At 42.2% G+C, this 25,607-nt stretch overlaps 1 protein-coding gene across 1 annotated transcript in view; it reads right to left on the reverse strand.

Moving 5' to 3' along the window:
- Positions 1–601: 601 nt before the first annotated feature.
- Positions 602–25,607, reverse strand: part of myo16 (myosin XVI) — an 88,564-nt gene continuing 63,558 nt past the window's right edge. The window contains exons 27-34 of the mRNA XM_073474383.1: positions 21,129–21,231; positions 20,357–20,453; positions 19,975–20,248; positions 17,335–17,717; positions 15,972–17,222; positions 13,226–13,378; positions 12,465–12,550; positions 602–3,675 (exon numbers count right to left, since the gene is read on the reverse strand). Of these exons, the coding sequence (XP_073330484.1) occupies positions 3,505–3,675; positions 12,465–12,550; positions 13,226–13,378; positions 15,972–17,222; positions 17,335–17,717; positions 19,975–20,248; positions 20,357–20,453; positions 21,129–21,231 (2,518 nt within the window). The 3' untranslated portion in view covers positions 602–3,504. The remainder of the gene's footprint in view (positions 3,676–12,464; positions 12,551–13,225; positions 13,379–15,971; positions 17,223–17,334; positions 17,718–19,974; positions 20,249–20,356; positions 20,454–21,128; positions 21,232–25,607) is intronic.

The following is a 25,607-nucleotide window of genomic DNA, read 5'->3' on the forward strand; positions in this document are numbered from 1 at the left end:
AGAGAGAAGTGATTTAAAAAAGTCAACACAGTGAAAAGTCAATAGGCAGAGTGAGAACTCACATGAACCAGGAAATAAACCCAGAAGTTAGAAACTTATCAGGCATTTCAGGCAAGTGATCCTAATTGGACTGAACAGACACAATCTCTGGTGAGCTCACTTCTCTCTAACTTCAAACCTCTAGCTCCAGTTTTTATTTTATTTTTCAAACTTGTAGTCTTCAGAGCGAACCTACACTCACTTCAGAGACGTCACTTGAGGCAATCTATCAGATGTTGTGGAGCTCCTTCTGAAGCCACACAAGACTTTACACAACTTTTCCATGTATTCATTAGTACTCTGAACACTTCCCCTTTAAGGGTAAAAATTATGATAATTTTTGAAAATAATGATTTTATAAATATTGATTAAATTAACCGTTAATGTCACCTCGATCAGCTACATCATTAAAGAGCTCCGATGATAATAGGATGTGTAATATATCACTTATGGCGCCATTCTGCATAAAACTTCTTCCGCCACTGCACAAAACATACGGACCCACTTTTTCATTTGTACACCTGATTAGCGGAGGTCGCATGCAACATTCACACGCAGCCGCTGGCATTGACACAATTGTGCTTTATTGCTGTACAGGTACAGTACTTATAAAACATTGGGAAGATAATAATTATGAAATATCACATACAATCTTTTTTTTCTTTCCACAAACACATATGTATGCAGGTTAAAATATACTGTATGTCATGTACAAAAGCAAGACTACAATAAAAAAAAAGAAAACTATGAAAGGCAGTGAGATACACCTGTTCAGGTGCTAAAATATCGTGTCTCACCGGACAATTATACGTGGACTGGGGACAACGAAAATGGCCATTCTGCACTGGCTGTAGCACCAGAGAGCTGATCTCGGAGCAGAGGATGACTGACAGGAATCTGAGCTTGGTAACCCTTACGACAGACTGAGCTAGGTTATCAGGGAGCGTGTATGACGGAGATGATATGTGTGGTCCACTTAAAGATGGATGACAAGTGCTTAGATGACAGACGGGGAACAATGCAGTGATTCACAGTGCAGCTGGAAGCAGTTCTTCACATTACACAGCCATTTTTTATCTTTTCAGCATGAGCACGTATTCAGGAGGCAGGCCCAACATGTGGTCATGCAAGGAAAAAGCATTAATATGCTTGAAAAGATGATAAAACAACCAAAATAATCTCAGAAAACCATAATGCACACGACCAACCACAACCCTGATCATAATGAAGGACCAATACAGAGGCTGTAAACTCTTCATTGGCATTGGCAAGGTTGACTCGCTTGATCTCGGTTTGAATCCTTGTGTGAATGAGCTGAATCACAGCATGATGAAAATGTCCGACATAGTTCTGCAGTGCATTATTACTCATGCAACCTCTATCACAGCAGATGTGAATCGTGGAGCAAATTAATACCTCATCAGACATTCTGCATCGTTATTAACTCGCTTAAAAAGAAATGAACTGCATACATAACTTCTGAAGACAATAATCACATCAAGCAGTCAGGTACACTGTTAAGATACAGGCGCGTGTTCCAGTAATAAGATACACAGGGTTTCATTGATGTGCACAGGCAGTGAAAGAAAATTTTATACATTCAGCCAGTCAGTCAAAAAAAATGCAGCTCAGCTGATTTGCCATCAGTGGCCTCCGCTAATTCCTCTTGGATATTTGTGCGCCTCCACGCTCCGACAGCAGCTGAGATCGATCCTGTGATGGCGCTGCTAATTCGTAAGGCTGAATCAATCGGACACATTGTGGGTGATCAGTGGGAATGAGAAATCAATTAGAGCTATTGATACTTTGTGGCTCTAACAATTCAGGCCGATCTTCAAAGATCAAACAGCTTGTCGGGACACACCCAGCCCATTACAGAAGTCAACACGACACCACATAAATATTGTGCAATAAAACATCCATATACAATGAAAACATCTGCCTTGCATCATAGGAACAGAACGACAGGCTCAAGAGGGAGGAAAACAAATATTATTAAATAGAGTATAAAGGATTTCGTAGCCATAGACAATCATTCTGAAAAAAAGATATTCACATTTTAAAATAAACCTCTTCTCTTTACCTCATTGCATCTAACCCAAGACATTCTTAAATCTCAGTTTCACCATCATAGACAGCATTATCTCATCTCTTCCTTGTCTTTCTATTCAATCTGTGTGCTTCTCTGCTCGAGTCAAAGCTAGAACGTACAACACTGGTCACTATTTACAGAGCGGTTACAATGGAGACACCCGTAGAGCCGGTTTGATCCATCAGGAAGGTGGGGGCAGGGTCAGAGACCAAGGGGAAAGGAGTCGAGTGGGGAAAGGAGATGAAGGGAGGACACGGGGAAGGTCAGGTGTGCGGACACACCTACAGTGGAGGAATCTGTACAAGAAGTGAGTTCATCTGTGCGTGAGTTCCTGAGCTCTGCACAGTCTCCTGAACGACAATGAACATGTGAAATAAGTCACTACTTTTCAAGTGTAGACTTCTTTTTCCTCTTTTGACATGTTCTTTTCATCTATTTAGAAAGTGAATCACTACTAAACTGCAGTAACAGCTTTGATTTGGTCATTTATGCCAGTCTGTACATATGGGAACTACAGTTTACAACAGTATTTTATAGTTTAGACATATCTTTCACAAGTTGTGTCACTTTGGCACAGAGTTTCATGTTCACAACATGAACTATATACCTGTCAGCTATCTTTATACCTTAAACCAAAGCAGGATTTTTGTTGGTTCCCCCTTCTCCTCCTCCTAAAGGTTAGTGCAGTAGTTTGCATTTTGGCCAGAGGTTTTTTATTCCCTCAAAGGCTGGTGGTAACAATGGAGAAGAGAAGCGCACCTTGGGATATTACACTGAGGTTACCCTGACCCCTGGTCGCTCGTTGCCAGGGCTTGCAGTAGCACTTAAGCCAGTACACTGATGCTAAAAACTGGAGGTGTCCGAAGGCGTCGGCCAACTTGTAAACTTCAGAGAGGTCTGAGACTTGGGGCTGAAGGGTGGGGGGGTACACACAAGCACTCATGGGAACATCACAGGACAGCACGTCAGGTATAATCAGCACCATGGTTTGGTGTGGAGCTCCTTTGTGTGCAGCAGAACAACGATGATAGGCGAAGATACAGATGGACTAGAGGGGCCACTTATTATTGGGCTACCATCAAAACTGAAAATAAATATAAAGTGATCTTAATATTTTTTTCTGTCTGTTAATAAAATCTTCCATCACAAAAAAAAAAAATCCTCCACAGTCGCGGTCAAAGGCGCGAGGCAGGACCTTCATCCCAGGGACGAGGCTCATGCTTTGGGGCTCGGAGCTTTAACCTCGCCCCTGGGTATTGAGGTTACTTGGTCCACATTAAAAAAAAAGAAAAAAAAAAGAGCAAGTGTGTCCGAAGAGCGGGAGAAAGACGAACTTCATATCCAATACATGTGTCTGCATCACACACCCTCCATCACGGAGAGGCCTTCCTGTTGGTCCAGAGCAGCGTGGGGGGCAGGGGTGGAGACTGAGGCTGGGGGTGCTTCCAGTCGCCCCGCCCCTCACACTGCGCTCGCCTCCATCGCAGGAGCTCCCCGAGGGCTGCGCTCTCATGCGCGTTGGACAGACGTAAGCGCTGGAACACCTGAAGCAGAGGCGGAAGAGGAGGAAAAGAGAATAGAGCATATTAACATTCAAATCACATGCTGAATAATGACTTTCTCCTGAATGGATCGACAAGCAGAGGACAGGAAGCTGAGATGGCCAGGCTGTGATTGGAGGTGGTAGGAGGAGGGGAGTGTGAATGACAAGCAGGGGTTTCATGAAAAGAACAAAAAAATAAAAATAAAGCTGATATCACTGAATAGCAAAAGAATCCAAAAAAGGCACAAAAGAGATTCAAAATGCCATCTAATAACGTCTATGTTAAAGAGCAGGAAAAATAGGACAGTTGTGTCTGATCCATCATGTTGAAAGAGGAAGTGATCACTGGGCTGGGTTTCCTCTCTTAAAGTAGGACACTTTTCTCATGAATCATTCCAAAACAACACAGAGATGAATCTGGGGCTGGCACTCAGCCATCTCATGAGACAGTTGATAGAGACAGAAGCAGTGTGGGGGATCCCTTCTGTGACTGACAGCTTCAGCAGCTCAACACATTTCCATATTCTGTCTCTGGGCCCTCCATATATCACCTCAGAGCAGATCCTGTGAATAACAGTTGGAGGAAGCATCTCTTGTTCTTTCTCACAGACACACAGAGGTGCACACATGCGCACATCACTCTGCATGGAGCAGATCATCAGTCATCTGCCAGTCAATAACCGGGTAAATCAATCAGACAGGAATTCCAATCTCCCTCAGCAGCAGGACTGAGCCCTGATGATCCAGACCAGATTAGGAACTGGAGGTTATAATGGTGCCAGTTGATGGTCAGTTAAAGGGCAAAAAATTGTTTCCTCGTGCTCAGAGATGAGATTTAAAGGATAAGGCTGTGAGTGTACTGGATATTTCTCAAACGGTCAACATATCCCACGAAAACACAGAAAGCAGAAATGTGTTTTTCAAGGTCACAGTGCTTTCTGACTACACTACGCTGTCATAGCAGTCAGCCTCACAAATACTCAGTACTTTCCTGAAATGCACTGGTATTTTGGTTTTATCGTGCATTTAGTGGGGACTAGTTTCAACTGTGGATTTACATAGATTTCGCGCTCCAGTGACTAAGTTTGTTCTGATACCGATACGCCTCCAATACTGCTAAAAAGATAGAATTGGTATCGGCAGGTACACTAGTCTACGTACCTATCTGTTACCAAATCATACAAAAAATGTATTTCAGAAAGGGACCCTACCTCCAAGCACACCTGTATGCAATTTAACAGATCAGGCTAAGTAGATTAGACAACAAGAAAAACCTTAAAAATAGATTGCCAGCCGCCCCTCGTGATTTACAACACAAGCAATTCATCTGTGAGTTTTTATGCCGTTAGTGCCGTAAAAGGCCAGAAAAGCGGCGCCGGTTGAAACAGAAACTAATAATTCTCAGTAATTTAAGAGTTAAAGGTCTGGGTCCAGATATGATGGTGTCTGGACAGCTGTCTGCTTATTACTGCTCATAATTACAGAGTTTCTTCATAATTTAGTTCCCTGCAACAGTTATTACCTCTGCCTCTCTGATTCTGATCTCTGCTTCAATTGGATCTGAGAGTTAAATCAAGTCAGCAGGACTCATAATGCAACATTTTCTCTGCATACAGCACAGTTAGTGATGCCTTACACAAAGACACACAGTCACAGGCATACATACACGTCAATGAATACACATTTCACACATTACATACATACATAACCAGGATCACGCGCACATATCTGGAGAAGCACACACCTGTGAGTGTCCATACATACATACACACATACAGATTGATTGCCTCCACAAGCACAATGACCTAATCCATAATTTACACCTTCTTGCCAGGCTATTCTCTGCACTGGCGCCAGCCGGGAACACCAGCTACTGGAACAGTAGACTAGTAGGAACACCGTGTCCTCCTGCAATGCATGACTGTACATGGACACATGCACGTATGTACACACACATACACACACATGTACACACACACACACACACACACACACACACACACACACACACAACCACACACATAAATCTTAATACAATGAGCATGAGATGTACCTGCCAATCATTTTGACTTCTGAGATATTCATAGTTTTTGGCCCTGATGCCTGAAATTACAAATCATTTTAATAGTCATGTCAAAGTGTCGGCACAACATCAAGGTGAGCTGGTGTTGCTGCATTTACCTCACATTTGAAACTCTTTTTTTGTACGTCAAGTATGTGAGCACTTGAACATCTCACTTATGTGTGACTCTTGAACATCTCATTCCAAACCCACAGGCAGTAATATGCTGCTAAAACAATGTCAACTCTTCCTGCAGGATGTTGGAACCCAGCTGCAGTGATTTATTCTCATTTAGCCACCAGAGCTTTCACCGGGCCAGTCAAGTCGAGTCCAGTCTGTTGCATTAAAGCTGGGAACACACTATTATGTGGTCATTGTGTGCAACAAAATATAACTTCCTGGAGATAGATAGTTGACCTCAGCTCATCAAATACTGAAGCTTTGAGTTGGTGTCCGCCTCAAGCTGCCAACCCAAAGTGCCAGTATTTGACAATCAGGGGATGAGACTAAATAATCAACTCTCTTTCTCCCAAACGTTACATCTTGTTGCATTAATTGAAGCTAATGAGCCCAAACCAATAAAACAGCCCTTAACCATAAGTATATAACAATGTGTCCACATGTAACCACACAGCGTACTTTACATTTGACAAACAGTCTGTGTTTCAATGTTTCTGTAGCCACTGTAGAAATCGGCAGAGTTGACATAATGCATTAAAAACAAGAAGCCAACTTGTTCATTTGAAAGACACCACTGTGTTGACAGTGTAGTCATGGGAATGCAGAGGGCTCCAGGAGAAATATGCAAGGTCGTCTGGCAAAAAAGTTGATACTCGCTCAGCTTTTTATGGAATGCGTTGTCGTTCTGCAAGGTGCTGCATTGGCCAATCGAATATGTGCAAAGACCCATTCCTGGTAGATTAGTTGCTGTGTTTTGTTGTCTGATAAGTATAAACTTTATTTGTCTCACTGGTACCTGGAACAACAGGCATCCAACAATTGAAGCCCCTTGTATTCTTTTAACGCAGGGCTTTCTTTTTTGTTTTTTAGTTTACATTTTTAGTTTTTCTTCAGGTTTCTTGTTTTTGGTCAATAACATTTAATTCATTGAAAACACAAAGCTTCCTGATTTTGCTGCTTCATAATAAAAGCTTTTAAATGACTAACAACACAGGACTTTTATTGTGAAGAATCTTTAGGAAATGATACGTGTATCACTAAATTAGAAGAGCTTTGGTGGCAGCTAATCTTTGATAATACTGCGGGCAGGAAAGAGTATTTACAGCTGCTCTTTTGACCTCTACACAAGATGAGCACATAATTTGTAAAAGACAGTAGCTCTATTGATATGGAAATGCAATTACTTGCCACGCTGCGCTGACATGCCGAGTAACACTGAGTCAAGCTGAGCCAGCACATGTGATTGGAAAGGCCTCATAAGGAGTTGACTTGTCCTGACACATTCTCTGACTTGACTTGACTAGCCCAAGAAAGAATGACTTGGGATTTGCTTGAGACTTGGACCAAATGACTTGTGTCACATGTCTTGTTATCATCCAAACTACTTCATACTCAGCACTGCACTTCATCGGGTCCTTGGCAACACACCCGCCAAATGTGAAGTCGACGGGATGAATGGTTGTTGAGAAAACCGAAGGACAGACGTACAGACAGTATTCCTCACCTTAGATTCCCTCACAAGGGCATAGGACTGGATTCCCTGAGGCCAGGTGGTAACAGCCTCTGAGCTTCTCCTCATAAAACACACATTATACTGCCAATAAACTATATGTTCTACTGTGTCCACACCCACACATCTACACAGGCTGATACGGGTGGGCAAACCTTTATGTGATATCTGATAGATCCAGTTTTATGCAGTGTGTACATCACATACACATCCTTAGGACAGGATTTAAATAGATTACAATATATCAGTGCCTCGAATAAACACTGTGCTGCAGCTTCCATCATTTGCACAACACTGACACAAAAAAATCAATACCTGTTGTAGATCTTTTTCGAAAGACGCCTAAACAGAGAGGTCACTAAATAGGATCTATTTCTAGAAGCATTTTACCAACACTGTCTGATGAGAGGAGTGGAGCAGAGAAAACAAACAAGATAGGGGGTGATTTGAGGAGGAGATGTTAGTGGTCATTGATGACCTACGCGTGAGCTCTTTCCTGGAAATTTCACAGAATACGTCAGATGACGTGGGGATTTCAGAGAAACTAGCATGATACCTTCACTCACAGATACGCTCTAACACTGACGAACCAGATTCATGCAGAGACACTGAGACTCTCTGTCTCCATTCATCCCTCTCATCCTTAGTGCTCTTATTCTGAACAGTAAACATGTGGCACAGTCACTCTTTGTCCAAAGGGTAAAAACAAAGAATATCAATCTCTGTGTACCATTCAATGATGTAGTTGGTAAAACATTTTGTATTTTATTGTATCATAATTATATTATAAATTATGAATGAATTTGTATTATAATGATTAATATTCAGTGAAATAAATGTAATTGATCAAAAAACTTGAGGAAAACCTAAAAATGTAAACTAAAAAAACAAAACAAAGAAGCCCTGCATTAAAAGAATACAAGGGGCTTCAATTGTTGGAAGCCCGTCTATTCTTTATATAATTAGTCTAGACTGCTGTTGACTACTAACTACAGGAACCAAAACAAGCCAGTCCATTCATTCCTGACTGAGTTATCCGTCCCCCTCTTCCTCCCTCATCCTTTCCCTTTCATTTATCCCATTAGATCTGCTAATCCTACATAAACACAGTCTGGAATGCAGCTAATTGAAAGGCATTCTGGGTCGCGGAGTTGTTCCCATCTCTTAAATGAACTCATGGTAATGAACTTGTTCCAGACAACACACCAGATTAGTCAAGTGAGGAACCAAGATAAAAGTGTCTCTTTCTCCATGTTTCAGTTGTAACAATTAATAGCTACACTTTCACTGACCGGTTCTTGACTGGTGCAAAGATAACATAAGACACACAAGGATGAAGATCTGGAGTGAGCTCTAAGGTTATACAACTCTAAGTAAGATGTCACAACAGCGACAACAAAGAGTCTGAAATAAGATTTTAAGGAAGTGGATTCAACATGAAATCCGAGCAGATGAATAAACAGAAATAAAAACTGCAGCTCTTCTTTGTTGAACAGACTTCCTCAAAGTGCAAGTGTCAGTTAGCAGTAAAATTCATGTGTATCAATGTTGGTATGTATGCTTCATAAAAAATAAATCAAAAGGGAGAAATATGCTCTCTTTATCTAAAGTCACAGATAAGTATTAGTCTGATTTATTCAAATTAAAAAGTTTTCACTGTTACACTTGATTAGAGATAAAATGCATAGCATGCAGTTGAGCACTTGTAGAAGAAGACTCATCCATGCCTATATATATAGGTATAGATATATCTGGAATAATTTTGATATTAGGACCAATATAATAATGTATTATAAAGTTACATGAACATGCTGACTGATCTTGTAAATGCCTTTCTATCTAACGAGAACTCTCATCACTTCAAAGAGCTAAACTGACCGTACACATTTTCTGAATCTAGCATCTGTTGAATCATCTCACTGGACAAAAAACAATGTCAATAACTTTAAATGAGAAGGCGAGCCTGTAGTGTGATTAGAATAACTTAGTTTTGAGGATGATAATGTGCAGGTATACAGGTGCAGACAGTCTAGCTGAAATCAAGAGCTACAGTTTCCTTTCAGCAATGAGGGATAAAAGAAAAGAGGGAAAGAGGGAAGAAGCAGCAGCGTCACCAATTCTAGGATCAGACTTTTCCCGCCTGACAGGAGACAGGGCAGATAGCTAATCTGATTCTAGACCAGTGTTTAAAGGAAAAAGAGCAGAGTAAATGGGAGCAGGTAAAGCTTAATGATGTCCTGCATAAGCAGTGGTTTTCAAGAACTTTCCTCCACATTTGAATCTCCGAACTACCAGAAATATTGATTAAATACTTTCTTGTTATTTTTCTGCCCACAATACTGGTTAATAATGGAATCCATTGCAACAGCAATGAATTCAACAAAACCTCAGCCTTGAAGGTTGAAGAAGAAAAATAAAGATTCTTAAAAGCCACCTCCCGAGTCTACAAGAGTCATTCTTGCGTCCAGAAATAGACTTTGGGTAGAGTATTAATTTAAACTTCAACAAAACTTCTGAGGCTTATGCCAAAATGAGGATCATTACTGTCACAGTCCCACTGGCTCTATGAAAAACACTGCTATTAAGGGTTGGATGCAGCGAGGAATGACATACACTCACCACATCCCTACGTGTGAACAGGGCTTCCAGTGAGCCCCCCTGCCCCCCCCCTCGCTGTTTTAGAGGGCGGCCCCCGCACCGAACGGAGAAAAGTTGAGATGACCCCTCTGGAAGATAAAGGAGGGAGTGAGAGTAACGGCAGAGCTCGTTAGAATCAAAGAGAGAGAGAGAAAAGAGTCATTTGGGGACAAGAGAACATGCTTCAGACTTTTTTAAAGGTTCGAAGAAGACGGCCTGAAACACAGTGTGCTGGCACATCAGTATTTCATCTCACACACACAGAAAAACTTCAAAAAGATGCATAAGGTGAGTTCGGCCCCGACACTTAGTCAACCTGGGGATTTTTGAAGTGGGAACAAAGCGTGCCTTCACATCTGTAGTGCCTTATGAATGGCATGTCCCTAGCCTCTCTGAAAGTGGGACACAGTGTACTTCGCTCATTCTTGTGCTTCATGCACCACTGACAGTGACACTCCATCACTGACCGGTGCAGTCTGTGATGAATCTGAATCAGTTTCCAATGTGGTGAGACTGTCTTATGAGAGTGGAGCAGGATGAAACAGCTGCATCCTGGAATACATGATGCAGTGAAACAGAAGTTGGTGCAATGAATCTTTACTTTGTATATTTTGTCTGACGATTTTGTGATTGTAAAATCATGTCTTAATCAGCAGCTTAGCAGCTTGATAATGAACGCTGAAGGAAAAAGTATTTAGAACCAAGATTCCCAAAAAGTTGAGACAGTAGTATAGTCAATTGAAAACAGTACAAAGACAATATATTTAATGTTTTACCTCATCAACTTCATTGTTTTTTGTTAATATATGCTTATTGACAGCAGCAGGGATGATGTATTTATGTAGGCTAACCCGGAAGTCAGTATCGTCCTGGTTCCCACGACAAAAAGCCTATGGGATTTTTGACTTGGATTTGGGATTATTGCTGAAAATAAACTCTGTGGCAAACACAAGTTTATAATACTTACACATCTTGGTCAGCAAGATAAACCACTTTTGTGATTTTCAAAGTGTAATTGCGATTGCCAGAAATAAAAAGCTAATGGTAGGCCATGAACAGACTCATTTAGCCACTTGTTAGCAACCGCCTTTTTAAGAAAGGTAAGCACTGTTTAATTCATGTTTGGGATATTTACTGATGTATTTTATGTCATCGAACAAAATGTGAAAACGTCAACCACAGATTAATTTCTTATTACAAGCATCTAACTTAAAATCCATTAAAAAAACCCACTGGCTTCGAGACAAGGGAACTGGAAAAGTAAAATGGTAACTTATATCCACGTTTTAGGACTCATTCCTGCAGCACTCTATTCTGAATTTAATACCAGCAACCCGTTTCAAACAAGCTGTGACAGGGGCAACAAAAGAAGGGAAAGTTGTTGTATGAAAGGAGCATCCTCGAAAGGCTTCAGACATCTGTAACTACATAAAAACTGTAACTGTAAACTGTAAAACTGTTGTCAGTAACCACAGTTTGTTTGCAAATTCTGATTTCTTTTTTTTTTTTTAAAGTGTCCAAACTTTTTGGGAATTGGGGTTGTATGAGCTGCCATCAAATTTCACACTTGTTCCGTTGTCTGACACTCCTGAGTGGAAATCAACATTAACTAACACAGAAATCTAGTTTTGGTCCGTGTGTGAGTCAAAGTCAAAAACCGATGAAAGGCATCACTCAAATTTAATTTGAGGTAATTGCCAAGAAATGCAGACATTTAAGGACATTCACAAGTGAATTTCATGCTTCGTAGATGCAAGCATCCTCAGGATAATCATCTTGAGAGCTTTGCGTCACTATGTTGTGACCAGGTGTTGCTGTGGAGGTCATCCATGGTGCGTTTGTCATGTGACAGTGATCAAGCCCCAATATCTTAATGTCTTTAAATTATTAAGACTTTTTAAAATACATATGTTTATCAGTTTGTGTTCCAATTTCCACTTTGTCATCAGAGTTTTATCAATTGCCTATATCAGAGACTGTGTGTGTGTTTCTGCAGGAGATCATGTGTGCGCGAGCTTGCGTGCAAGCGTGTAGGACATTTAATTCAATCCTGTAACCAAACACCTGCCTGCAGAGCAAGAGAAAGCTCACATGTCATGAGTGATACCTGTTGTTCAAAGGAGGCCACTTTCCTGTCCACTCAAAATGTCAACAAACCCACAACAAAACACAGGTCTGATATAGCTGTGTAGTGCATGTGTTGGGGTGGGTGTATGTGTGTAAGCATGTGTGTGTGCGTGCCAGTCACAGGCTTTAAACTAGCTGGCAGATCAGTCAGAGGAGGTTACATAAGGTGTTAGAAAGTGAGGTTAGGACAAAAAGAAAAGGCACCTGTTTCCATCCGTATAAAACATCTGACAATAATGTGTTTTTATGTGTGCAGCTGTCTGTGTGTGTTTACCTGAGTATGATGGCTGTCCATGTGTCTGTGCAGAGAGGTGGAGCTTGTGGAGTTTGACTTGCTGTGACTCTCATCCTCCAGCGACCCTGAGCACACAATATCAAAAGCACATTACAAAGCATGAAACATCCGACAGGAAGTTTCCAAACACACACAGATTGAAGGACACCTGACACTTCAAACACAAGCAACTGGCAGAGGACTTGAAAAAGCTTGTGTCGTGCAGAAAGACACTTGAGCTGTTAGTCTCTGTGAGAATTAAGAAATGCTGTAATCACTCTCTAGATGAAGCTCCTCTTTTATGATATCTGCAGTCTCCTTTTCTTATTTCACTTTGATGTTATGTAATTTCCTTCCAAGATGAATTAAAGTCAGTATGTGACTTTGTTGTGACATGGGCAAAAGGGTAAAAGGAGAGCTGGTGGCTTAGTCTGGCCTCAAGATTACTTTCTTTACTCCACAGGTTGAGCAGGTGCTGTCAGCCATAATCAATGTCATTAATGACAGCAGTGGTCTCTTCTTTTAACTGCTTCAGGCAAACTGTAAAGTATCAGTAGCCATGAGTTTTGTACCTACACACCAACATGACACTTGCATACATTTGTACAGGCTTATATACTTGATATTCTCTTCACATCTGTACATGTGTGCCTTTTTGTATTTTTCTGTATTTCTGTATTTTCTGTATAAGTCCACTCCACAATGCAGTGAACCACATGAATCAAAAGTAATGAGATTTGAATCATTGATCTAAATGTTACCATTGGGGATCTGGTTGCCGTTCTCCATGGGGGCGGGGCTTGGGCAGTGAGGAGCGTGGTTGTTGGCGTTCTTGTCCTGAAGCTGTACAGATGGTGAGGTTGGGGCAGAGCCACAGTCATCTCTCCCTGGCAGATTGATATTAGAATTGAATCCTGGGAAGAAAATAGCCAAAGGAAAACACACTACACGTCAGAAAATGGTACATACAGTAGACATTAGATGCATTTCTACTATATTTTCTCCACTCTGTTCCACCCCCTCCTTCACATCTATCCTAGCTTTTAAAAAAGTATTCCTCCGCTCCGTCTGCTAGGAAGGTGACTCCACATGACCTGCCTCTACCCTTGCTGCTGCTCCTCGGGGCTCATATGCTCTCACACCCTGAATGAGTAAGCGACTGTGGCTGCATATGTGAATGGGAATTCGTCAGCTGCCGTCCCACACTGAGAATGTGTGCCTCGTTACCCCCCACATGGTTATGAGATGCCTAAATATAAACTTAGCAAACTCTACTATAGGTCCTATGGGGGAAGGTGCGTGTTTCTGAGGGACAAAGATCCAGGTAGAGGTAGGAAGTCCATGTGAGGGCTGCATGCTTGTGAAGAGAAGAGTCACTGTGGATAGTTGGATTTATAGAATGAAGACTATAATGAGAGAGAATTGGACTTATCCAATTTCAGAGATATTTGTGTGTTGCTGTGAAAGCACGAGGTGTCTTATGACAGTGATTTCCTGAAGCCTGCCAAGACCACCTGCCCTCTTCCCCTGGCATTCCTGTAGCTTTCTCATTCCCTGAGGATGAGAAAGGGGAGGAGGTGGAGGAACGAGAGGCAGCTGCTCTTCACAGAGATGTCTGGGATAGCAGCTGTAACCCCTGGCCACTCCCGCAGCGTCAGGTATCACACGCGGTCATTTAACAGCCGAGAGGGAACGGAAGTAGGCCATCCTGTTAAGCCCGTCGGCATCCCGTCTGCGCTCTGATCTAAGCGGACCGCCTAGCTTTGCCCCCTCAAAATAACAGCAAGGTTGCGAACCCCAGTGCTAGGTTCCCCTTGTCACACACACGCTGTTTCCATGATGCCAGCGCTTTTCCTGCACTGCTGACAAAGAGTGGAGCGCGAGACGTCACATGAGGCTTGTGCGTCAGCATGTGCGCTCTGCTCTCATACCGTCTCTTATAAGGAGATCAGCTTCCCAACCCTTGCACTTGTTACGGTTATAGATGTATGACACAATTGTGTCTCATACAATCAAGCGGCTCCACAATAATATGCGCCCCTGGCAAAACAGCTTATACTTTCACTTAACTGTAATTCTTCTAACTGTTGGGGATGTCCTGTTTGCTGCTGCAGGGCAGTCACACTGCCCTCAGTAGAACATGAGTGAGCTGTTTAATAATTGATACCCATCCTCATCATTCTACTGCTCATGTATTATTAAACCGCCACAACTAATACACTCGGAGGACAGAGAGACTCAGATAAAAACAAAGTGGGGCAAGGCAGCTTCCATCTTCTCTCTGTGTTTTCTAAAGCTGCAGTGCAGACGGTAAATTCACTTTCATAAAAGCACCACACAGTAATCTCTTTGTTGGTTTCAAACCTCTGACCTGAGGAAAAGGAAGGAATGAAAAGGGAGGGTCCCTTTTCACTCACTAGGTGTGACTAATACGTTTGGCCTCGTTTTTGCAAAGGTCAACCTTTGCATCAGTGCCACAGAGCCTGCATGTGCACTACATGCAGCGCACTGGGCAACAACATAGCTAGATCATACTTACAGTGCAGTGTGATGCTAAGTGGGCTGCTCATTAGGTAACATGTTAGAAGGCAGCTGTAGCAGCCAAAGGGCACTGCGCTTGAGACTGTAACAAATGGGCTGCCTCAAGTGGGCCAAAGAGGGTTGCTGGCTACAACACCTGAATCAATGTGAGGAGTTTCTAAATGTAGAGAAGGGGGATTTATGAGAAGGAGGCTGTTGGGTGCTGGTGCATCTCACCAACCTATCACAGACTCACACAGACCCACACACAGGAAGAGGGGGTTATTACTTACCTACCCCACACTTCTCCTGCTGTACAGGAGGTAATCACCCACTACCCCATAAATCATGTGGCACTGAGTAGACTGAGACTTTGATCATGAACTCATCACAGTAGATAGAACACTAATGCACTCACACACACACACACACACACACACACACACACACACACACACACACACACACACACACACACACACACACACACACACACACATAAATACCCACATGCAGGTGGGTTGAATGGACACAGAGTGAAAAATTACAACAAAGCAAAGGTTAATTCCCCACCCCCTACACATATACCCACACTTCAGGTTCACATATTGGTGGTTTGGTCTTGTCTGTCCCAAGTTATCACAACAGCAAAAGGACAACTAACCCAATAATGTACGACGTAGATGCATTTAAAAACTGTGTAGTTGTGATCTGTTGTCCCTTCTTAAGATATTCTTTAAAAGTCACAAAACACTTTTTATATGCATTCTAGTGCAGATTTTAAGTAAGTTTTCTTGAACAATTATAATACGGTTACATTCAGTGTTTCCTACCAGATCAGATTATATTCATCTTTTAGGCCTAACAAGTGTGATGAAAGCCTTAAAGCCCCTATTAAAAAATTGAAAAGCCATTTTTATTTCAATATTTATAGATGTGTGTAACTGTGTGTGAGTGTGTGTGTGTGTGTGACCATTACTGACAGACCTCCGTCTCTCATCTTGCGGCCAGATGTGGACTTCCTCAGCAGGCTGCGTCCAGAGCTGAACAGAGTGTTGAGCTCATCCAGTGGGCTGGTCAGTGGTCTGCCATTGGCTGGGTTGAACAGCAAAGGAGAGGAGGAGCACGAGTGTGCTCTCCGGGGCTCAGGACGAGACATTTTCACTGGGGAGTATGGAGGTGGCTTCCCCAGTGGTTCCCCACTTGCCCTTTGAGAGGACAAGGTTTTGGGGGAGTCCGAGCCTCCTGTGACGGATGCTGCTCGCGTCAGAGACAGAAAGTTGGCCTCAGGCGGGAAGGGGAAGTGTGAAGGGGGCCTGTAGGGGGGAGGTGGGGCATTGGGCGGAGGAGGTGGAGGTGGAGGGGTGAGTGGAGGTGTGGACTTCTTCTCCGGCATGAGGACAGTGAGGCTAGGGGAGGAGTCGGCCCTCTGGCGGGCATACTGTGGGGACAGGGGGCTGTCTGGGCCAGTAGCATAGTTCAGGTTTGTCTCAAACACAGGCAGCTTCTTTACTTCTAATGGGGTGAGCGGTGACTCATCTGAAGCAGGAGAGCAGGTGACGGGGGAGGGGGGGAACACCAGGAGAGGTGGACGGTGGGGAAGCAAGTTGGGGAAGGGAGCAGGGATGTCACAGCTGCCATCTTTGCCATGTGGAGTTCTGGCAGTTCCGCTGTTGAATGTGGTCTGTGAGTGAGTGATGTCCATGGCAGCGGTCACCCCCGCTGCAACCCGTTTGTTCTCCCCGCTCTGAGGAGGTGATGACCCTAATCCCACCAGGCCCAAGCCTAGAGCCTCCAGTTTGGCTGTCTTGGTCACCACAGCTGCAGGAGTTCCACCATCTTCTGAAGGGAAATATTTCATTTCCTCGTAGACAGCCTCTGAATCAGCCAGGTCTGGGCTGTCAGGGGGCTCCTGGAGGCTCCGAGCCCGTAGCTGGGAGCCCAACATCTCTATGTACACGTCCTCCTCGTCTTGGCCCTGGAACAAACTCAGTCCTACCCCGTGTGGTGCATCTAAGGAGGCCGCTTTCTGCATCAAACCACCGAAACCTCCGAACCCTCCTGCACGGGACAGCAAGGCAAGCTTTACATCAGCAGGGCGCAGCTGGTGGATGTGGGGTGTTACTGCGTTGATCTCCTCATATGAGCCTGTCAGCTTGGTGTTGGGACTGCGCTTAGGTTTTGGGGGTGGCACCTTCCTCATGGTTGTGTAGTCATCACTGTGGGGGCGGGGCTTGGCTAAGGAAATTACAAAAGAATCAATTAAAAGTCAAGGTATTAGGCAACAACACTTAGGCAGGAAAAAGCCACCATCTGGTGTATCTACTCTGGACCAGTAGAGGTGATATACCTGCAGGGTCTGTGGGGGACAGCTGGGATTTAGGAGGGCTTCCAGCTGGCGAACCATATCCTTCTGGAGTGGGGCTCTCTTTGGCAGCCATCGTCAACCCAGCACTAACCGCTTCATAAGATGCACTCAGTCGAGTGTTGGGGTCCCTCTTTGGTTTGGGAGGAGGTTGCTTTCGAGGAGAGGAAAGACCTCCCCCGCCTGCCCCGTCCTCGTTGGTATGAGCTACCTGCTGCAGGGCTGGTTTGATGGATGGACTGGCGGAGGAATGGACCATGTTTTCCATTGCCAGGGGGATGGGTACCGAGCTCGACCGAAAGTGGCGAATAACTCGACTTCCCCCATTGACAGAGCCCTCGTAGACTTTCCCACTCTTCTCCAGAACCCTACACATGGGAAGATTAACATCATTCATATTTAAATAGAAGAAAAAAAACACATTTGTATTTCCTCCATCACTTGTGCTTGTTTTAATGCATTTCACAAAAGAAGAACACAAGCTTTAGCTGCAGGCGCAACATTTTCCCATCTAATAATTCTCTAATCCAGATTGAGTTAATTATATCATTTAGATCAGCAATGAATTCAAACCTCAATGTATCCCTGCTTCAACTGTCATGCCACAAATATGAGCTAAAGAGGCCAATTGGAGGATAAAGACCAAAGAGATTATGCTTTAAATCTAATCTCCTTGCAGTAATTTGATAACATCCAGTTTGATATTTCCTTCGCTAATCTGCGTGAGCCATCTGTTGGTTCCACGATTGCAGGCGGGGGGCTGGCCAGACATGTGAGTAGGTGATGGGGGAAGGCATTTTAAAAACCCTCAGCGAAATTAGGTGAGTTTGGGTGAATGTGTGCATGTGAGTGCATTTGTGTGTCAGTGTGCGTTTGTGTGTATGTGCCTATTAATCCCCTCTACAGTCCTCTCCCAGTCTGCCTACTGACCCCCTCTCCTCCTGTTCGATGCCTCCCTGTGATCCTGTCTCCTCTCCCAGCAGCAAGATGTTACATTCACAAGGACACATAGAGGATACAGACATCATGTGAGTATATGTTTCTTTTTATACTTCAGGATGTATTGCTTTGTCCTTATGATTAAAACTCAATTTAATCAGTGACTTTTTCCATTTTTGTGTTTAAACTGTGGCCATTGCATATTCAAATAATATGCTATAATAGGTCAGTGTCCAATGTTTTGACTTTTATTTTTATAAAGCAAAACAACTGTACGTGTCTGTGAGTTTGACAACAAAAAAAATTGAATTAAGCACACATATATTAGAGACATTAGCATATTAGTAGCCTATCATTGTCGAGCTCAAATGAAAGTAACAATTATTTAACAATCAACGCAAATGAGAAGGCATGAAAAATATCACATGTACATATTTTTAGGTTTCTAAGTCACATTTTGATGTTTTTCAAAAAATAGGGAAGTGACTTTTACTTTTTTCCCCCATTACCCTTCTCTAACTCAGTTCTCCAGGGTTGTTTCATTCTCTCCAGCCAGATAGGATAACGCTCCACACTAATAAAATCTGATAACGCAGCTCATTATCTGACTATCCATCATGAAACATACAATTAAAAGCCCACAGCATGCAGGGATACAATGACTCCATTAATCACAAAACACATGACCCACACAGGCACACACACATGTGGAAACGAACACGTAAATATACACAAAACCAAACATACACATTTATAACAGCCAATGATTCCTTCATACAGTCATAAATCCTGTAAAATGACAGTAACTGCAGATTTATTTTCAAGGAAAAACAATACTATGAAGCCATCGCATTTAGTATTATGAGTGTGTTCAGTGTTGTAAAAGTATCCAAAAGCCATTCTTGTGTAAAAGTAAAGATACGGTGTAAAAATATTACTCTGGAAAAAGTGAAAGTTACCCTTCGAATAGTACTTGAGTAAAAGTCTCAAAGTACCTGATATTAAATGTACTTCAAATGTCCTATCAAAACAATTTTATGGGAAATAAATTCAGTTAAATGTACAAGTAAAAGTAAATCATACATAATGTTTATTTACACGTATACACTGTATACTGTGGGTCGACTGATTATCGTCCTGGACGATTAGCCGTTCCAATATTTAACATTTGTGTGATTATTGGAATCTCCGTGTTTTTAAAAAAAAAAAAAATCCAATTGCAGATAAAAGACTTTAATTGAATGTGCTACTTTGGCTCTAATGCAGCATGTAATTTGCAAAGTAACCAAAAACTTTATCAAATAAATGTAGTCAAGTAACAAGTACAAGGTTTGCCCCTAAAATGTAGTGGAGTGGAGGTATAAAGTAACAGAAAATGGAAATACTCAAGTACTGATGTGGAGTTATCAGTAGCATGTTGACATGTAGACTTTTTTAACCTGCTTTTTAACCTGTAAAGTGTCTTTGAGTACCTTGAAAAGTGCTATATAAAATAAATGTATTATTTTTATTTTTATCATTATCATTATTATTGTGGTACAAGTCCATCATCCAAATGACACTTTTTGATTAAATGAATATTTGGCGAGAGAGAGGACAACATGAATAACTCCATATCTCCATTAATTGAATACTTATGTATGTTTGTCTTCATGTGAAAACATGTGAAGGTATTTGCTAGTTTACCTCCTGACAGGCTGATCCTCCTCCTTGCCCACCGGCTCAGGCCTCTCGCCGAGCGGTGGGCTGTTGCCCAGGGTGTTGAGGAGGCTGTTGCCATGACATCGCAGGCGGTCGCTCTCTCGCGCAATGTCGGACGCATTTTGGATGACCAACTGGTCGTAGGTTCGCAGCCCCATATCTTCTGCCCCCTGCAGGAAACGCTGGACGCTGCACTCCTCTTTCTGCTGCGATGACAGCCTGCGATGAATGCGCTGTCTGACCAGCCAACCACGCACCACTGAGAGGGAGAGGAAGTAAAACAAAAAAAAACAGAGACGTCAGAGGTGTTAGTGAAATAACACAAACGAACCCTAAAGGGCAGTTGGTTCATTTTTTTGCATATTACCTTTCTGACAGGTGATGATCTTTTTATGAAGCTGGTAGCAGCGGTCGTTGAGCTGGTCAGCCTGCCAGTACCTCAGAAACACTTTACTGCTGCCAATCTACACACACAATTACAAGAGTATGACTTGCTAGTTGAGAGATGGGAGAGCAGTGATGTAGCAGTGATGTATGGTAATAGGTGGGTGTGGAGTTTGCAGGGGATGGGGTTTGCATGTTGACACTGCATTAATTTCCTGGGCTTAGGGGGCATTTGTGGGGGGTGACAGAGGTCAGTCTATACCAGGTGCACAGAACTGTGGGGCTGACATACTTCCACTGATAGACACTATTCATTCCAACACACACTACTTGTAGGGGTGGTGTGTGTTTGCGTGTGTGTCTAAAGCAGGGCTGTATGAAAAGGTGTCTGCTAGGCATTGTGGAGGAGTGTGTGTGCAAGGCGGGAGCTGGTGTGACCTGTAGGGTCACACACTCAGACACAACAGCAGTCTGGCAGACAGGACAACAGAGAGAGGGGGCGGAGTGGTCCATGCTGCTGCTGCTGCTGTGTGTGTGTGTGTGTGTGTGTGTGTGTGTGTGTGTGTGTGTGTGTGTGTGTGTGAGGAGAATGATGATGAGGTGGGACAGCTGGAACGAGTTGTCAAAGATGCCATGGGATCTTTGGAATAGAGGGTCAGGGATTAAGTCATTTGGCAAATCTTTTGTTATTGATGGGGACAGAAAAAGAGGCAGGACACACAGACACAGACACAGACACACACACACACACACACCTGCCATCCTTGGAGTTTGGACTGTTGCAGAACAGTGCGACATCTCTCCTCTGCTGATAATTTCTTCTTGTCTCCCAAAGTTGGGATGACGATGTCTTTATATCTGTGACACATTATACAAACAGAGAAGATCAGAGCAGCAGACACAAATGATCTCAAAGTGCTGAACTTTAACTTTAACATTTAGAAGAGACACACTGAAAACCCCTCTTTTCAGAAACAATGGGTTCAAATGTCAGCAAGGTCATACAGCAGGCCAGCCAAACAGCATCTGTTCCTATTGGTGTTGCCAAGGGCAACCGTTGCTATGAATGGTCAGCTGGATGGAGACAGTGGTTTGTTTGTGCCTGGGATAGTGGGGGTGAAAGGGAAAATGAGTGAAAGAAATGTTGACACAGAATTCAGTGACAGAAAATATATGTATCTCTTTATATGTAAATAACTGTAGATGTTTCATATGTGGTATGAATTCTGAATGTGCAGACGTGAATGAGTGAGTAATGTGAGGGTGAGAGAAGTGGACTTATGGAGGGAAACATGTCAATTTGAATGCCTGGACCAGATAAAGAATGTGACTGGAATAAAGAAAAAGAAAAACCAGAACATCCTCCCATTTATGAGCATTTTGAGCCCTTCTTCACCTGCTCCAGACAGACTCAGCAGACGCACAGTTTGTGCCAACATGATTCATAATAGACATAATACATGTAAACACAATTGTACTGAAGAACAATAAGTGATAATTAAAGTTCAAACTGGTTTAACTGGCCAGCAAAGGTACAGCAGTGTGTGCTCCTGCTGGTGGTGATGAAATCTTCCATTTGTACAGGTCCGCGTCAAAGTTATTATATCGGACATAAACTAAACTATAAACTAGAACTAGATGTAAATAAACATTTCAGTGAAGTGAAATAAAAATAAAAACATGACATAAGAAAAAAAACAACTAACTGAAGCAACATTTTGTACTAACAGGAAATGTCTTTAGTTTTAGTCTTTGTCAATTTGGTTGAATTTGTCAACACAACATGGATATCCTAACCCTAGGATATCTACATGACTGTGAGTCAGCTGCCTTCATTAAGTGTTGTGTTTGTATTGTGATACCTATTCCAGACATCTATACGAACACATAACGAGCACTGAAACTAATAAAAACTAAACATTTTTTAAACAATGAAAAATAACTAAAAAAGGCAAACCCACTCCAGAAACCAAACTGAATTGAAAACAACATTTGAAAATGTTATAAAAATAAAAGCTAATGGAAAATATTGAACTATAATATATGTAGACAACAGCGGATGTGGTGATTCTATTGAGGATGTATTATGAATATTCCATCTAAACTTTGAGCTTTGACTAGAGCGTTATTACTGGTGACAGATCTCTCCCCCATTTTTAACTGAAGAAAAGTCCCAAATATTATACTGATATGAGGAAAATATCATACACTCACTGTTGAATAGCTACAACAGAAGTAGGCTAGTATGTAAAATTTCTCCACAAGGTATACAGTAAATACTACAGGCTTCACAGTAGACATTTTAACTTGTCATAGTAGGAAAAGCAAGTGTAAGTCAGTATGAACAATACCAAGACACTAAAACTGAACCAGCTGAATTTTATTTTATAATGCTTAACCTGTGCTTCACCTACAGTGTCAAGTCAAAAATGTTTTTCATCAGCTTATACAATACTTCTTACACAGACATATAAAAGTTACTGTAAAAATATTTCAAATAATGAAATCTAAAATTAAGTATCAAGTACGCCAAATAGTGATATCATATTTTCCTTGAGTCCTACATCTCCTGCTGCTTTTGCCACATAGAAATGTCATAATGGGCATAGGAGCTGTAGGTAAACATGATTTGCTTATCTGAAAACTGTTGGACTGATAGAAATTTTTGTTAATCACAAAAAAAGCTATCCCAAACTATGATTGATGAAATCAATAGCTGACATGGCACAGGGATGCCCAACGAAGAACAGTAGTTTTCAACCTATCTTTGGTTTTACCACACCGCACTGTAACTAGCATATAATCATTTAGACATCAGTTATGAAGATTTGTTGGAGATATTTAAGAGTATACTATACTGTACTGTATGTGCAAAGATCATTCTGAAATTATGACTTTTTCAGAATGAAATAGGAATATGAGCCGAGCAAATACAAAAAAACACCCAAACTTCATATCAGTTGCTCCTTTGTTATCAATGAGAGGCAGAGCCAGCTGATGATGTCATACATCTGATGTGGAAAATATAACAAGCAGATGGCTGGAAGCATAAACCACTTGTGATGTCAATAGTAAGTAAGTGAGGGCATGTGAATGAAGGATGTGTTTGATTTGGAGGAGTGGGGTCTGTCTGAACTCTCCCTAACCCTCTCTCTGTATGGTAATACCAGTCCTACAGACAGCACACGCTGTCCCACTGGGCCCATAAAACACAAAGGAACTCTGTAAACCCATGACCTCTCCTATGAGGATATGAAAACCATCGATGGTCCCTGCTTTTACAAGACCCAAGGGGACTTCATGTGGAGTCAAAGACGTGAAATAACCCCTTTGATAAGAGTTTAAATGGAGGGCTACAGCTCGCTAATGTGGTTCTCTGTGACCAACGGGCCATCAGTGACTACTGTTCCTGAGCATTACAAAGGTGGTAAAGGCAATGCAGCTGGAATTTAAACCACTCACTTCCTCTCTGGAGCTGCTATCCATCAGACAGACCTTTCAGTTGCCACATCCTCAAAGCCTACTGGCTTTGTTTAGTCATGGATTTTCATCAGTCTGTCTGAATGATGAATACTTCTTTGTAGGCAACTTAATAACCTACAAATGTGTGTCTTTATCCATCAGTGGCAGGTAATGAGCACCCACTTGGACTTGGCCAAATAGAAAACACGACCTATATGTTTTGTGAGCAGCATTTGTGACATCTGCTATGAATACTGATGCTTCTTTCTCATCCACTTTGTAACAACGAAGAACTGAAGAGAGCAACACACACTGAGGGCTGGGAAACAAGGTTCAAGTCGAGGCATTTGACCTTACACATTGGCAGAATATAAACCCAGCCACAAAACACATAGTGTATCATAAAAGACAAATAAAAGCAACAGTAAAATAGATTTCCTCATAAATCACTCTGGTTACCAGGACACTAATGTAATTTGCTTCAGGCGGCCACTATGACTTAGTGAAGTGGCCTGCCTGGTTCCAGTGTGTAAGTGTGTGCTTGTGAGTATGCACTTATGTGTTTGTGTTCATGAGAATATAGCGACCTCAAGATTAACGGGTGATTCATTGGCCTGTCATTTTGATTAGTCAAGGGCAGGGGTCTGTTTTGAAAGAGTGACAAATAAGAAACTGGGCAAAATTGCGATAGTGTGTGTAGAAAGATAAAGACTGAACTGAAAGAAAGAAAGAAATAAAACATGTTGGGATAATGAAGAAAGCAGAGGTGGGTAAATGAAAGAAGAAAAAAGAAAATGGTGGTTCAGAGGAAGTACCATGTGAGAAAAGAATGAGAAATTATGTGAGAAAGCTCTCTGTGAAGACGGGAGTGTAGTCTACCCCCACTCTGCAGCAGCTCCCTCCTTGGCCAAGGCTGTGTTCATTCATCAGCTCTGTCTGAGCCCAGTGGAGGAGAGAGAGAGGGAGATATGAATGGCACTTGGGCTGAACTGACTGGTGTCTTTGTGAGTGGCAGCCACTTAAATTAACCACAGCCTTAATGTGTAAACAGCAGAACAGGGACACACGTCAGACAAAGGCACATTCAAACCATTTGTATATAGACAAAACACAAAAAACACTCACATGCACACAAACTAGCGCTAGGCAGTGACGCATTACTGAGTAAAGCACAACAATAATTTCATTTCTTTTTGAGTAAAGAGTAGGATTACAACTAGAAATTTGACATTGTGTTCAACATTTTGAGAATTCAGCTGGTTTGCTGTTTTAGCAATAGGTGGATGTGAGTGTTGATATCAGTTTCATCTCTGTGCGTTCATTGGTCTGGGTCAATTAAACATGCTTTCCATTAACTAAAAAGTGGTCTTACCTAAATGTTATGTCATACTGAAAACCTATATTTAAAAAACACCAAGGTGCTGTTTTAGAAATAGGGGTTTGCTTGATTTCTTGCGCACTTTGTACAGTCACTGGGGCTGAGCTTGATGTTGATGGTCCAAACTGGGATCTAGGATGTATCTTTTTATATTTCAACTGTGTTGTATTGCCTTGTGTTGTTACTGTCTTACACAGGAAACAGCCATTTTCTACTCTGTGATTTAACACATACATGTGGGACTTCCACAAAGCTTACACCATATTTTTTATTTTCTTTTGTTCATCCTGAATGGACTGGACAGCCAATAATAGTGTCACACAAAACAGACCTTTTCCTACTCATTCTATCGCAACCGCTGTCCAGAGTGCCGATCCTCATCCTGGTTTATTTG

Source organism: Pagrus major, chromosome 9 (assembly GCF_040436345.1).
Source record: "Pagrus major chromosome 9, Pma_NU_1.0".
Lineage (NCBI taxonomy): Eukaryota > Metazoa > Chordata > Actinopteri > Spariformes > Sparidae > Pagrus > Pagrus major.